Below are 13,594 nucleotides of genomic sequence, written 5' to 3' on the forward strand. Positions count from 1 at the left end.
GCCCGTTTAGAGAGGGAGAGAGAAAATAAACCAAAGCTTCTACACCTGGTTACCATCCAGTGACTCTTTTTGAGCTGGACAGGTTGTACTGGCTGTGATTGTATTCCATTGACTGCAGGAGATAAAGGACTGATTTGACTGAGATGTTTAAAATGATTAAAGGAGTTGGTCAGGTAGGTGGTGAGAAACTATTTTATCTGACGGGAGAAGAGTTAGATTAGAGCATTAGAGCTCGGCTGTTCAGGGCTATTTTCACACAAAGGCTGGTGGAAATCTGGAATTCTCTCCCTAAAAAGCTGCTGACAGTTTTCAGGCTTCAGGCAGTGGCTGCCCTGTGTAGGGACGTTAACTGAATCATAAACTTAATGGAAATTTTTGATTCCATTATCATTGCCTGGATTCACAGGATTGAAATTTACTAAGACTCTTTCCCCAAAAGGCTCAGTCAATTGAAAAGTGCAAATTGGGCTTTATGGATTTTTATAAGCCAATGGTTTGAAGTTTACTGAACCAAGACAGGCAGAGAATTGAATCTGAGATCTTCTTGGTCAGTTGGGTTCAGTTCCAAGCTGCTCAGTGTATTGACGGGGACAGCCATGACGTTTCCTGTTCCTTCAAAAGGAAACTCACTGTTACAGTCTCACAAACTGTGACTCCCTAAGCAATATTTGCCCGTGTCTAGTGGCGAACTGCCTGTCACACTGCACAGCACCCCTATCAATGATGCAATCAAGGTTGGAACAGGCCAATGTGGTGTTATTCTGTGAAATGGCGTGCTGGCAGTACCAATACACTATGCCACCCTTAATGTCTTTGTGGCAACATTGCTCTATGAACTTTTGCTGTGAATCACTTGTGTGCTTTTCTCTGGACCATCACTGTCACAACAGATATCTAATCTTAATAAAAACCTGAATAAGATTAATTTTGTTCAGAAGGAATGGTTTTGAATGCCCTGTGGTCTTGGTGAATGGCTCTGCATACATACCCGAATCCAGCTGAGACTATGGTAGTCATAGAAGACTTCGTACTGACCGGCCAATTCCCGGCAGAGAGGGATTCCATACTCCCAGCACTGAGGAAAAATTAAAATTAGGAGTCAGTTCAAATTAAATATAGAAATGCTCAACGGGGACATAATTGGAAAAAGATCAATTTCTGAAAGCATTCTTTTATTCGGGATGATTCACAAATCTTGATGGAATATTGGAATATTAAGAGCACTGATTAAAGGTAAGGGTGTCCAGATTGCAGCCCCAGAGCGCTGGAAGCCCACGTAACTCATGTAATTATATTTCTCATTCGCTGGTTTGAAATTTCTGGTCATTTATCTTATTGGCAGATAAATAGTTTAAATTTAAAAAAAAACACCTTAGACAGAGACTCTGGCCATTCATCATTGCAGTGTGTGGAATCTTGCTGCACTCAAAGTTGGCTGCAGTAATAGCTTGTGATACATGGCAAATTAATTGGAACGCAGCTAAGCTGCCCCCAAAAGCCATGAAGCTTGGACGCTCTTCAAAAATAGAAAGGAAAGCTATTAAATTATTAGTCAGTGAAGAGAGAGGCTCCCTCATGGCTGTCCCAGTGAAACCAGCATGTAATTAATCTAAAAGCAGAAAATATTAGAAACACTCAGCACGTCTGGCATAATCCGTGGAGACAGCAGGAAGGTAGGGATAATGTTTCAGGTCAATAACCTTTTTTCAGAACCTTTCAGCATTAGAGTAGTTTGCTTTTCATTTAATTATGCAACAAAATTATACAGATTATGAGACCCAGGATCTGGGTTAATTAACCCCCCAGGTGATCGATGGTGTGCTACAATTGGCCATGGCTGGGATGCTCACATGACTGTTGTTGAAACTGCTGAGGGGAATGGCTGCTGCTGGCACAGCTAGATTACAGCAAGCAGTCAGCAGCATCAGGGAAAAGGCAGGAATCAGTAACTCTTTTCACTCTTCCAAAGTAGTGATAATGATAGAGAGACAGAGAGAGATAAAGAGAGAAAGACAGGCAGAGAGACTGCTGCAGAATAGCGAGAAAATCACCCCAGGAGTGACAGAAAGACAAAGAGAGACAGACTGGTCAAGACATCCACAGAAAGATAGAGCGAGAAGGCAGAGAGAGTAGAGAGAGAGAGATAAAGTTCAGGATTCTCCAGTTCCCCAGCCGCGTGTTTCTCGATGGCCCGCTGTTTACTGGCGGAAGGATTCTCTCTTCTCGCCGCTTGTCAATGCGATTTCCCATTGAAGCCACCCCGGAAAAGAGAATCCCAAAGCCAGAGAAGTCCAGCAAAAGTTACAGAAAAATAGATAAAAAGAAAGGGGAAAAGTGTGATAAGAAGAAATAGGGACAGAAACAGAGGGGAAGAGAGAGAAGAAATAAGATACAGATATAGATACCCAACCCCACCAGGTGAAAAACACATTTTTTCCCCTTTTAAAAAAAATTTAGAATATCCAATTAATTTTTTCCAATTAAGGGGCAATTTAGCATGGCCAATCCACCTAGCCTGTACATCTTTGGGTTGTGGGGTCGAAACCCACGCAAACATAGGGAGAATGTGCAAACTGCATACAGAAAGTTACCCAGGAACGGGGTCGAAACTGGGACCTTGAAGACGTGAGGCATCAGTGCTAACCACTGCACCACTGTGTTGCCCCACATCAAACAACTTAACAATGAGGGCACGATTCTCCGAAAATATTTCTAAGTGTGGTAGCAAGTGGGAATTACCACGCGCTTCCTGGCGCTCGGCCCAGCAAGGCCAGCAATATAATTAATTGGTCCACTTAATGAGGCCTCACGGGCTTCTCGCCGCAAAAGAAGGCTCGCCAGCTGATTTGCCGGGACGCACTCGCCGGCCCCCTGCTAACAAGGTCGAGCAGCACTTAAGCAGCACTTGCTCAGGCAACCCGAGCTAGCTCGCACCAATGGCACCAAGGAGACCAGCCACAAGTTTTCTGACGCAGATCTGGGGAGGCTCCAAGATGCAGTGGATGCCAGAAGGGATGTCCTGTTTCCAAGAGGATACAGGAGACTCAGCCAGAGGGTCGCCAGTGCTGCCTGGGATGAATTGCGGCAGCTGTGAGCTCAGGGAGTGTGACCAGGACTGGCCTTGAATGCCGAAAAAAGGTAAGACACCCGGCAGCACGAGGGTGAGTAGACACCAAAACCACCCTCCCTCCCCCCCCCCACAAGGGTGCATCCACTCCCCATGCGACCCCCAACCCTCCCTCCACCACTCTCCCCCTTCAACTCCTCCAGAGGTGAGGAAGCACGGGATCCACCCTGAGGATCTGTCAAAAGTGAGTTGTTATTGCCTTACTGACTGACCTCTCCCTCCCACTGACCACATGTCTATTCTCCCGGAGCTCCTCCAGCCGATGACGCTGGCCTATCCCGGGCGGCACCCTCTCCAGCCCCCAGGAGACCACCTCGGAGGGGAGCTCTGAGGAAGACACGATCGAGATGTCACAGCTGTCATCCTCACCCTCCACCAGCACAGATACACTCACCTTGGTGGGAAATGTTAATGGCCAGGCTTCTGGGGCACAATCTGGTGAGCACCACACAGTTGCTGATGTACATCAGGTGGAGGCAGGAATCCCCAGATGAGACAGCAGTCGGATGTTTGCTAGATCCCAGGTTCCATCTGGGTTCCAACCTGATGCTGAGCCACTGGAATTTTATAATTTGGTTTGAGCCCCGGCTGCGCCTGCATCATCTGGCTCTACCAGACCTGGTGGCTCCCCATTGTCTGCACCATCGTGTCGATTCCTTTGGCAATGTTCCTCAGTGACTGGGACATGCTCTGCAGCGCCTCAGCAATGCCCATCTGCGACTGGGACAAGCTCCGCAGCGCCTCGGCTGTGCCCATCTGTCCTTCACTAATGGTGCTGACATCGTGCACGAAGCTTGTGCACCAAGCTCTCCAGTGCGGTCGCCACCCTAGCAGTGTTGGCCTTGGTGCCACACATTGCCGGCGACATCTCCTGCACCGATAGCCTCTGGGACTCCTCCAATCGGCCATGGAGTGCTGGAGTATCGCTGACATCCCCCTCTGAATGTCCCAGCTGCTCCCTATCATCTCCAACAGTCCAGGGTAACTCTTTTCCACAGACTCAGGATCAGGCTGGGACACTGCTGGGTCCTGGGATCCAGCAGCCCTTCAACTACTCACACCTGGGGGTTCCTGCCTCCACCTGATTTGCATCAGCAGTTGTGTGGTGGTCACCAGATTGTGCCCCAGAAGCCTGTCCATTAACATGTCCCGCTGAGGTGTGTGCATCTGCACTGGTGGAACGTGGGGATGACAGCTGTGCCACGCCTATAACGGTGCCATCCTCCGAGGTGGTCTCGGGGGAGGCAGGAGAGGGTTCCGCCCTGGATGGGCTGGCACTATCGGCTGAAGGACCTGCGGGAGAATGAACGTGAGGTCAGTGGGAGGGCTGGGTCATTCAGTAAGGGAATAACAACTCACGTTTGACAGGTCCCCCTGGTGGAGCCCAGTGGTTCCTCACCTCTCCGGTGTCTGCCAGCCTCCGTGTGGGTGACCGATCTGTCCTCGGCCACCCCAGTCATCCCCAGGCCAAGCTCCTCGAAAGAGGTGAGGATTCTTAAGTCCGACTCCTCTCCACCTGTCTATGCCCTCTCCCGACGTTTATGGGAGAGGTTTTCCTGAGGAGACACAGAGGGGGCATCGCTAGCCACATGTGTGGCTAACAGTGGTGGGAAGGGGTGTGTGAATGGAGAGTTGGGGCGTTGAAGGAAGAGGGGGCCGCATGGGGAGTTGGGGGCTGAATGCTCCCTTGGGGAGTTTGTGGGGGCATTGGTGTCTACTCATTCATGCTGCCCGGTGTAGCTTGTTGACGGTTTATCGGCACTGGAGGCCAGTCCTCCTGGTCACACTCTCCAAGTTCACAGCTGCCGCCACCTCGTCCCAGGCAACACTGGCTGCCCTATGGCTGACTGATGCATGATCAATTACCCAAAGACGAGAGTTGAATGCAATCGAGGCTTTAATACACTAAGATGTGTGGCCTCCTACAGCAGCTGACGAAATGGCTGCTGTACGAGGAGCACACATTTATACTCCGTCTACTGGGCGGAGCCAGCGGCAGGGAACTACCCCCATACCTGTAGTGCAGGGCCTTACCACAAATCACCTAATATATACATCAGTGGTGACTACCACACTGACCCTCCAGGACCCTCAGGGGAATAGGACATATCCCTCCTGGTCTCCGCTGCGACCTGAGGCCCCCACTGCGTCTCTAAGCCTTGCAGGTCAGCGTCCCTGAATCTTGGGGTTGGTCTCCTCGGCGCCATTGTTGCGAGCCGGCTGGGGCTGGCTGAGCAAGTGCAGGTTAAGTGCTGCTCGACTTTGAAGCAAGGGCCGGGAAAGCGCAAATCAGCTGGTGGGCCTTCATTTGCGGTGAGAAGCCATTGAGGCTTCGTTAAGTGAACCAATTAACGTTGAATAGTTGCCTCGCCTGGCTGAGCGCTGGGAAGCTCACAGCAATTCCCGCTCGCTCCCACATTTTTCCGGAGAATGGTGCCCAGGAATTATTATGTAAAGTGTTGAAGGAAATTCATATAAACATCAGTCTGTCACTTGAATATCGCCCCGCCAAAACAAGGTGTCCAAGGAAAGATTTGCAGCCTGCATTCAGTGAACTCTTGGTCCTGCTAGTTGATAACACTCGTGCTTAAAGAAACCTTAAGGTGAGATACAAAGGAGACTGAGGGCGAAATTCTCCGACCCCCACAACGGGTCGGAGAATAGCGGGAGGGCCTTCCCGACATTTTTCCCGCCCTCCCGCTATTCTCCCCCACCCCCCGCCCAACTCCCGACCCGAATCGCTGCCGCCGTTTTTTTACGGCCGGCAGCGATTCACAGCTGTTCGATGGGCCGAAGTCCCAGCCCTTTACGCCGTTTTTACGAACGGCAAACACACCTGGTCTGGCCGTTCGTAAAAACGGCGTCACAAACTCGCTTTTCATAACCATGGCACCGATTGGCATGGCAGTACCACGGCCGTGCCAAGGGTGCCATGGGCCCGCGATCGGTGGGTACCGATCGCGGGCAGCGGGCCCGATGCCCGCGCACTCTTTCTCCTTCCGCCGCCCCGCAGTATCCATTCGCGGGGCGGCTGAGGTGCAACCCGGGCCGCGCATGCGCGGGTTTCGCGCAAATACGCGATGACGTCATCCGCGCATGCGCGGGTTGGAGTCTTCCAATCCGCGCATGCGCGGCTGACGTCATATGACACGTCAGCCGGCACTAACTCCGGCAAGCGGGCTTAACGATATTCGTTAAGCCCGTCATGCCGGAGCCTACGGCGTCGGGCTGCTAGCCCCGACCGGGGACCAGAATCGGTTCCCGGTCGGGAAGGGGCGCGCTGGCGTCAAACCCGCCCGGGTTTGACGCCAGCCTTACGATTTCTCCCGTTTTGGGAGAATCGCGCCCTGAGTATTTTGCAAACAGAAGAACACCTCCCAACTTTCTAATTGTATGGTGTTGATGATGAATGGGCTCTGCACTCTTTGGCTGTTCCTTAACTGAATCCCTACCCTATGCAAGGATTAGCAGGATGAGGTCAAATTCAGCTCTTGACAAATTAATTATCTTTAATCCAGTCAAAGCAAGACACAAAGTGTCCTTCAGTCTGATTTACTGACCACTGGCAGCTAATTGAAGCACATATCATAGACAATGTAGAGTCAGAGTAAGTAATTTCAGCCTGATATGACAATTGAACCATGCAGAAACACCGGCTCTCACCTTTCCCTTGTTGAAATAGTTGATGACCTGTCTGCAAAGTCCTTCTTTACGCTGCCACTCCGTTTGTGCTGGATAGTGCAGGAACTCCCGCAGAGGTCTGTCCTCCCAGTGAAGCAGTTCCCAGTACAGCATTAGTGTAAACGCCGCCTCTGGAAAAAAAAGAAGAGCGAGATGCACTTGATTCAAGAAAGTTGTAAACTGAATAATAATTTGATGATTTCAATAGTCTACATTATCACCCACACCATTGAGATCCTTTTTACTGCTCTCCCCTGCTCTAGATTAACTCCAGATTAATTGATACGAACATGTCTTCTGGTAAGCCATCCAAGTATTATGTGAGCTTCCTCAGGGAGGGCCACTCAGCACAGATGGGTAATCTAGAGATCCATCTAGCCAGGGCTGCTTACATTGAACCATTGGAGCAATGGAAGAATTGACAGTTGCAGATTTCAGAGAGTGTACAAAACAAACTCTTTCAGTCTTTGTCACTCCTGACTATTATCCAAATGCTAACTGAACAAAGAAAAATAACTTGCATTTGTATACAAAACCTGTCACAATCTCGGGATGTCCCAAAGCACATTATAGCCGAAGGGAGTTTTATTTTTGAAATGTAATACTGGAAACATGGCAGCCTAATTTCATACAAGATCACAAAACAACATGATAATAACCAGATACTCTTCGTGACTTCCCACTACTCTCCACTTTTAGTCTTAGCACCAAGTAACTCCTCATTCTGTTATGACCCCCTGGGAAGTAAGGGAGTATGCAACATCTGGTTCGCATTAAGTCATAAGGAGTATGAACTCTCCTGGTAATTGGGGGCGGAACTTACTCCTTAACAGAAAAGGCTCCACAGTGTAAAAACCCTGGCCTGGGTGCAGGAGGGCGACCCTTTCAGGCGTGGGTGTTTTAGTATTTTAATAAATCTCTTTCTTTGCACCCTACCGTGCGCCCTATGAGCATTTCTCGCATGTCGGATTCTACACTTTCAAAGTGATTTTAACCTACCTGATCCAAGCTCCCTCTCCTCTGGCATTTTGCTCCCCTATTCACATACAATTTTATTCTTTATATAAACCCTCACAAACTTGTTAAAAACTTAAAAAAAAATACTTTCTTTATTCAATGCTTTTTACATATATCCACAAAAATATCCAAGGACCAAAAACATCAACCTTTTTAAAATAATAATCTTTATTGTCACAAGTAGGTTTACATTAACACTGCAATGAAGTTACTGTGAAAAGCCCCTAGTCGCCACATTCCGGCGCCTTTTCGGGTACACGAAGGGAGAATTCAGAATGTTCAAATTACCTAATAGCATGTCTTTGGGACTTGTGGTAGGAAACTGGAGCACCCGGAGGAATCACACGCAGACATAAGAACATGCAGACTCCACACTAACAGTGACCCAAGCCGGGAATCGAACCTGGGACCCTGGAGCTGTGAAGCAACAGTTCTGCTCACTATGCTACCGTACTTCCCTGAACAAACAACTTCAAATCCCCAACCTCCCCCAATACCAACACCCCATCACATCCTACCCACTTATCCCCCACCTAGTCCCCCACCACACCGCTGACCCCTCATCCTCCTTAACAAAATCAATGAATGGTTTCCACCTTGGGGTAAACCCCTGTCAACACCCGCAAAGTGAGCCTGACCTTCTCCAACTGCAGGAATTCCGCCAGGTAACTCAACCAACACAACAAAATCCGCCTCCAGGCTATCAGGGAGGCAAAGCCAATATATCGGCTTCTCTCGCCCCTGGACTTTCGGATCTTCCGACACACTGAATATCACCACCTTTGGACTTGGGCCAACCCCCAAGAACCTCAGACATAACATCCGAGAACCCTGCCAGAACCCCCTCAGTTTTGGACAAACCCTGAATAATATTAATAATAATCTTTATTAGTGTCACATGTAGGCTTACATTAACACTGCAATCAATTACTGTGAAAATCAAATATGTGGATGTGTCTTCCAGTCCCGCAAAGAACCGGCTCATTCTCACCACCGTCATGTGAGTACCACCTTAATCTAGATGAGGCTCAACCTCACACATGACGAGGATGCATTCACCCACCACAAGGCCTCGACCCACACCTCCCCTCCCAGCTCCTCCTCCTATTTGCGCTTAATATCCTCTACTGGGGTGATTCCCCCTCTCCATCAATTCCTTGTAAACATCCAACCCCTCCCCTCCCCTCTATCGTCCTTCGACAACAACGTGTCCTGCAACACCAGAGGCGGCATCCCTGGGAAGGACAGCACCTCCTCACAAAATCTCTCACCTGCAGGTACCTAAAGCTGTTCCCTTTGGGCAAGCCATACAGTTCCTTCAACTCCTCCAACCCTGCAAACCTTCCCCCGTACAAGTCCCTAAAGTACTCTATCCCCATCTGCCGCCACCTCCGGAAGTTTGCCCCGACAACACAAACCTATAGTTGTCACATATCGGCACCCACAACGACGTGCCCTCCAGCCTAAAGTGTTGCCTGCACTGGCTTCACACCCATAATGCCGAAACCACCAGTGGGCTCATGGAGTACCTGACTGGCAAGAACGGAAGACATGCCAACAACAGTGCCCTCAAACTTATTCCCTTACATGATGCTGCCTCCAGCCTCTCACTTATTAGATGACTTGAGGCATCCCAACAATCCTCAAATTCTGACTCCTGCAGTGGTTCTGGAGGTGCTCCAATTTCTCTCTCAGCCTTTTCTGGCTGCTCATCACCATCCCCATCTCCGCCTCCAGTGAGGTCAGCTGATCCTCATGCTCCACCACCGATTCTTCCTCCTTCTGCATCGCCAGGCCCGGAGAATCTTACCTTTACTCCACTTGATCAGTCACTGTACTAAGCGGCTCCACCACCTTGGCCAAATCCTCTAAGGCCTCTTTCCTCTGCTGCTGGAATTTGCCATTTAAAAACTCCACCAGCTACTCCATAAACCACTGGGCGGGCAGCGCTGCCCGATTGTCCTCCGACACGTTGTTGTCGCACCACAAAAACTTTCCTGCTCCAACTGCTCTCTCTTTCTCGTGCCACTTCTCGTCTGCTGATCCATACACCGACCTTATCAGGTGTATTACCTTCCTGGGCACTCAAACACCGCATCATTCAGGTGGGAAGGACCGAAAAATCCACCTTGAGTGGGAGCCACCAAATGTGCGACCACTCACTCTATAGCCGCCATCGGAAGTCAAACTCCCACAAACATTTCTTTTTTTTTAAAATTTAGAGTACCCAATTCATTTTTCCAATTAAGGGGCAATTTAGCGTGGCCAATTCACCTAACCTGCACATCTTTGGGTTGTGGGGGCGAAACCCACGCAGACATGGGGAGAATGTGCAAACTCCACACGGACAGTGACCCAGGGCCGGGATTCGAACCCGGGTCCTTAGCGCCGTAGGCAGCAATGCTAACCACTGTGCCACCGTGCTGCCCAAACTCCCACAAACATAACCTGGATCTCCCTTTCACAACCTCATCATCTCTCATGGCCTTTGTTTACCTGAACTCTTAACAGTGCCACCTCTGCCAATTTCTGGCTCCGTTACCAGGTATTTTCCTGCTTCTCAATCTCATTATCCTCACCATTTACCATAGAAAGTCACACTGCTCTCTATCCCTCAGAGGTTAACTCTCCAATTCCCAGCTTCCTTACCACTGGTGCTCTATAATAATAACCTTTATTAGTGTCACAAGTAGGCTTACATTAACACTGCAATTAAGTTACTCTGAAAAGTCCCGAGTCGCCACACTCCGATGCCTGTTCGGGGACACTGAGGGAGAATTCAGAATGTCCAAATTACCTAAGAGCACCTTTTGAAACCTGTGGGAGGAAACTGGAGCACCCGGAGGAAACCCACGCAGTCATGGGGAGAACGTGCAGACTCCACAAATACAGTGACCCAAGCTGGGAATCGAACCTGGGACCCTGGTGACGTGAAGCAACAGTGCTAACCATTGTGCTACCATGCTGCTCATATCCATCACAATATCTATGTTGCCGCTGACTTACCAAACTAGCCACTTGACTTTGTTTGGGATACTTAAAAAAGGTTATAGTATAAAGTTGTTCAACTCAATTTTGAGTCCTCAGGGCTGTAACATGCTAACTGGAAGATGAGATGCAGCACGGTAGCAAGGGGCAGCATGGTAGCATTGTGGATAGCACAATTGTTTCACAGCTCCAGGGTCCCAGGTTCGATTCCGGCTTGGGTCACTGTCTGTGCGGAGTCTGCACATCCTCCCTGTGTGTGCGTGGGTTTCCTCCGGGTGCTCCGGTTTCCTCCCACAGTCCAAAGATGTGCAGGTTAGGTGGATTGGCCATGTTAAATTGCCCTTAGTGTCCAAAATTGCCCTTAGTGTTGGGTGGGGTTACTGGGTTATGGGGATAGGGTGGAGTTGTTGACCTTGGGTAGGGTGCTCTTTCCAAGAGCTGGTGCAGACTCGATGGGCTGCATGGCCTCCTTCTGCACTGTAAATTCTATAATTCTATGATTCCTCCAACTTGCATTGGGCTTCCCTGGAGCATCGCAGCAGGCCAAGGACGGATAAGGGGATATGAGAGCAAGATGCTCAGTTTAAATGGCACACAACAGGAAGGTTGCGGTCTTGCTTGCAGGCCGAAAGAAGATGTTCTGTAAAGCAGTCACCTAGTCTGCGTTTAGTCTCCCCAATGTAGAGGAGGCCACATTGTGAGCAGTGAATATAGTCGTCCAAATTGCACCTTCTGTGATTGCAAGGGAAGGTGTCATGGGAAGTGGATGAGAAGTTGGGTGTGATGGAGAGTGGACCGGGTATCCTGAAGGGAGGGTCACTGCAGAATTCAGATTTGGTAGGGGGTGGTCAGGGGACGATGTGTTTCGTGGTGGCATTATGTTGGATTTGGCAGAAATGGTGGAGGATAATCCTTTGAATGTGGAGGTTGGTGGGGTGGAATGTAAGGACAAGGGGAACCCTATCATGGTTCTGGGAGGGAGGGGAAGGGATGAGGGAAGAGGTGTAGGAAATGAGTCAAACTTGGTTGAGTGCCCTGTGAGTCACAGAGTGGGAGGGGGGACCTCGGTTAAGGAACAATGCAGACATGTCTGAAGTGCCATTTTCAAAGGTGTCAACATCAGAACAAATGCGACTGAGGCAGAGAAACTGGGAGAATGGGATGGAATCCTTACAGGAAGCAGGGTATGAGCAGCTGTAGTTGAGATAGCTGTGGGAGTCAATGGACTTGTAATGAATATTGTTGGCAATGATTAATGGCCTGGCTTACCTGCTCGATAAGCGATAACAACAGTCCAACTGATAGTGGGTTATTATGGGAGAATTAAACTAATCTGGGAAAGACAGCTTGAGATTTGATAAGGAAAAGATGGGGTAAGAATATGACCAGAATACATGTGAAAGGCCTAAGAGGCGAGTATAGGGTAGATTGACATCAAAGGCGGGACGTTTAACTCAAAGTTCAGACAAAGAACTCCACGCTGAATATGGATTTGGAAATAAGTAAATCTTTATAGAACCAAAAGGCCTTTTCAATAATCCATCTAAACAGTTTGATTAAGGATATAAGTAAGAGACTTTGTGAAGTTTCATTGCAGCAGGCAATGAACAAGGAATCTGAAGGGAAACTTCAGTCAAACATTCCTAAGGAGTTCCGGAAGTTAAGAAGACCTGAACACCAAGAAGAGAACTAAAGAGATCTGGACTAGTACACCCTACTTGTCAGTGAACTGTTTTTCCTACATAATTACTCATGTTATATCCTGTCTTAAACTCTTATTAAAACCCAACACCCCACTATATTGGTTGTCCTTGAATCCTGACTGATTGGATAATGAAAACCCTTAATTAACTTTTTAAATTTTAAACTTGGTTCATGTCATCTTTTGGATGGGCTTTGATCTCTTGAGAAGACCAGAGAGGCATTTTCCAGCCTGCTTTTCCCCCGAACTGGCCCTGAGTTTTTCTCTGATTTGTTGCCTCTCCCTGGTGATTACTTGCTTTCCAGGATGGAGAGTTGGAGAGAGCAAATGTTTAGTTATGATGTTCCAGCTATCATAGTATGGGCACGCTGGTCAGCTAATCTTTTCTTTCCCATCAATTTTGTATATTCATATACCTATCTACTCCTATTTTTCAAACTGGAATTTGGTTAGCTTCCTTATCACTCAATCCCTTATGTATGCCTATCTGAGAAGGGTACGAGATTATTTTTCCAGAAAAAAGAGACCATAAATCCAAATTATTGCTTTTGGCATCTTCCTTCAATCTTTGATCATTGGATATCGGTATTGTTGGCTAGGCCAGCATTTATTGCTGAACCCTAAGTGACCTTGAGAAGGTGGTGGTGAGTCACTGCAGCCCATATGGTGTAGATACACCCACACTATCAAGGGAAAGACAAATTTTTAGGGAGGGAGTTCCAGTATTTTGATCCAGTGACAGTGAAGGAACGATAATATAGTTCCTCATCAGGATGGTTTATGCATTGGAGGAAAACCTGACGGTGGTGGTGGTGTTCCAATGCACCTGCTTCCCTTGTCCTTCTAGATGGTAGAGGTCATGAGTTTGGGCCTTGATTAGTTGCTGCAGTGCATCTTGTAAATGATACGCACTACTGCCACTGTGCATTGGTGATGTGGAAGCAGTGAATGTTGAATGTGGTGGATGGGGCACCAAACAAGCGGGCTGCTTTGTCCTGGATGGTGTCGACCTTCCTGAGTGTTGTTGGAACTACACTCATCAAGGCAAGTGGAGAGTATTCCACCACACTCCTGACCTG

General features: G+C 48.6%; 1 protein-coding gene across 1 annotated transcript in view; it reads right to left on the minus strand.

The window, feature by feature from the left end:
- The window catches only part of dock3 (dedicator of cytokinesis 3), a 1,304,448-nt gene that overhangs the window by 214,825 nt on the left and 1,076,029 nt on the right, over nucleotides 1-13,594 (minus strand). The window contains 2 exon segments of the mRNA XM_038810823.1: nucleotides 989-1,075; nucleotides 6,791-6,939. Coding sequence (XP_038666751.1) covers nucleotides 989-1,075; nucleotides 6,791-6,939 — 236 coding nt within the window.

Source organism: Scyliorhinus canicula, chromosome 11 (assembly GCF_902713615.1).
Source record: "Scyliorhinus canicula chromosome 11, sScyCan1.1, whole genome shotgun sequence".
NCBI classification, from domain to species: Eukaryota; Metazoa; Chordata; class Chondrichthyes; order Carcharhiniformes; family Scyliorhinidae; genus Scyliorhinus; species Scyliorhinus canicula.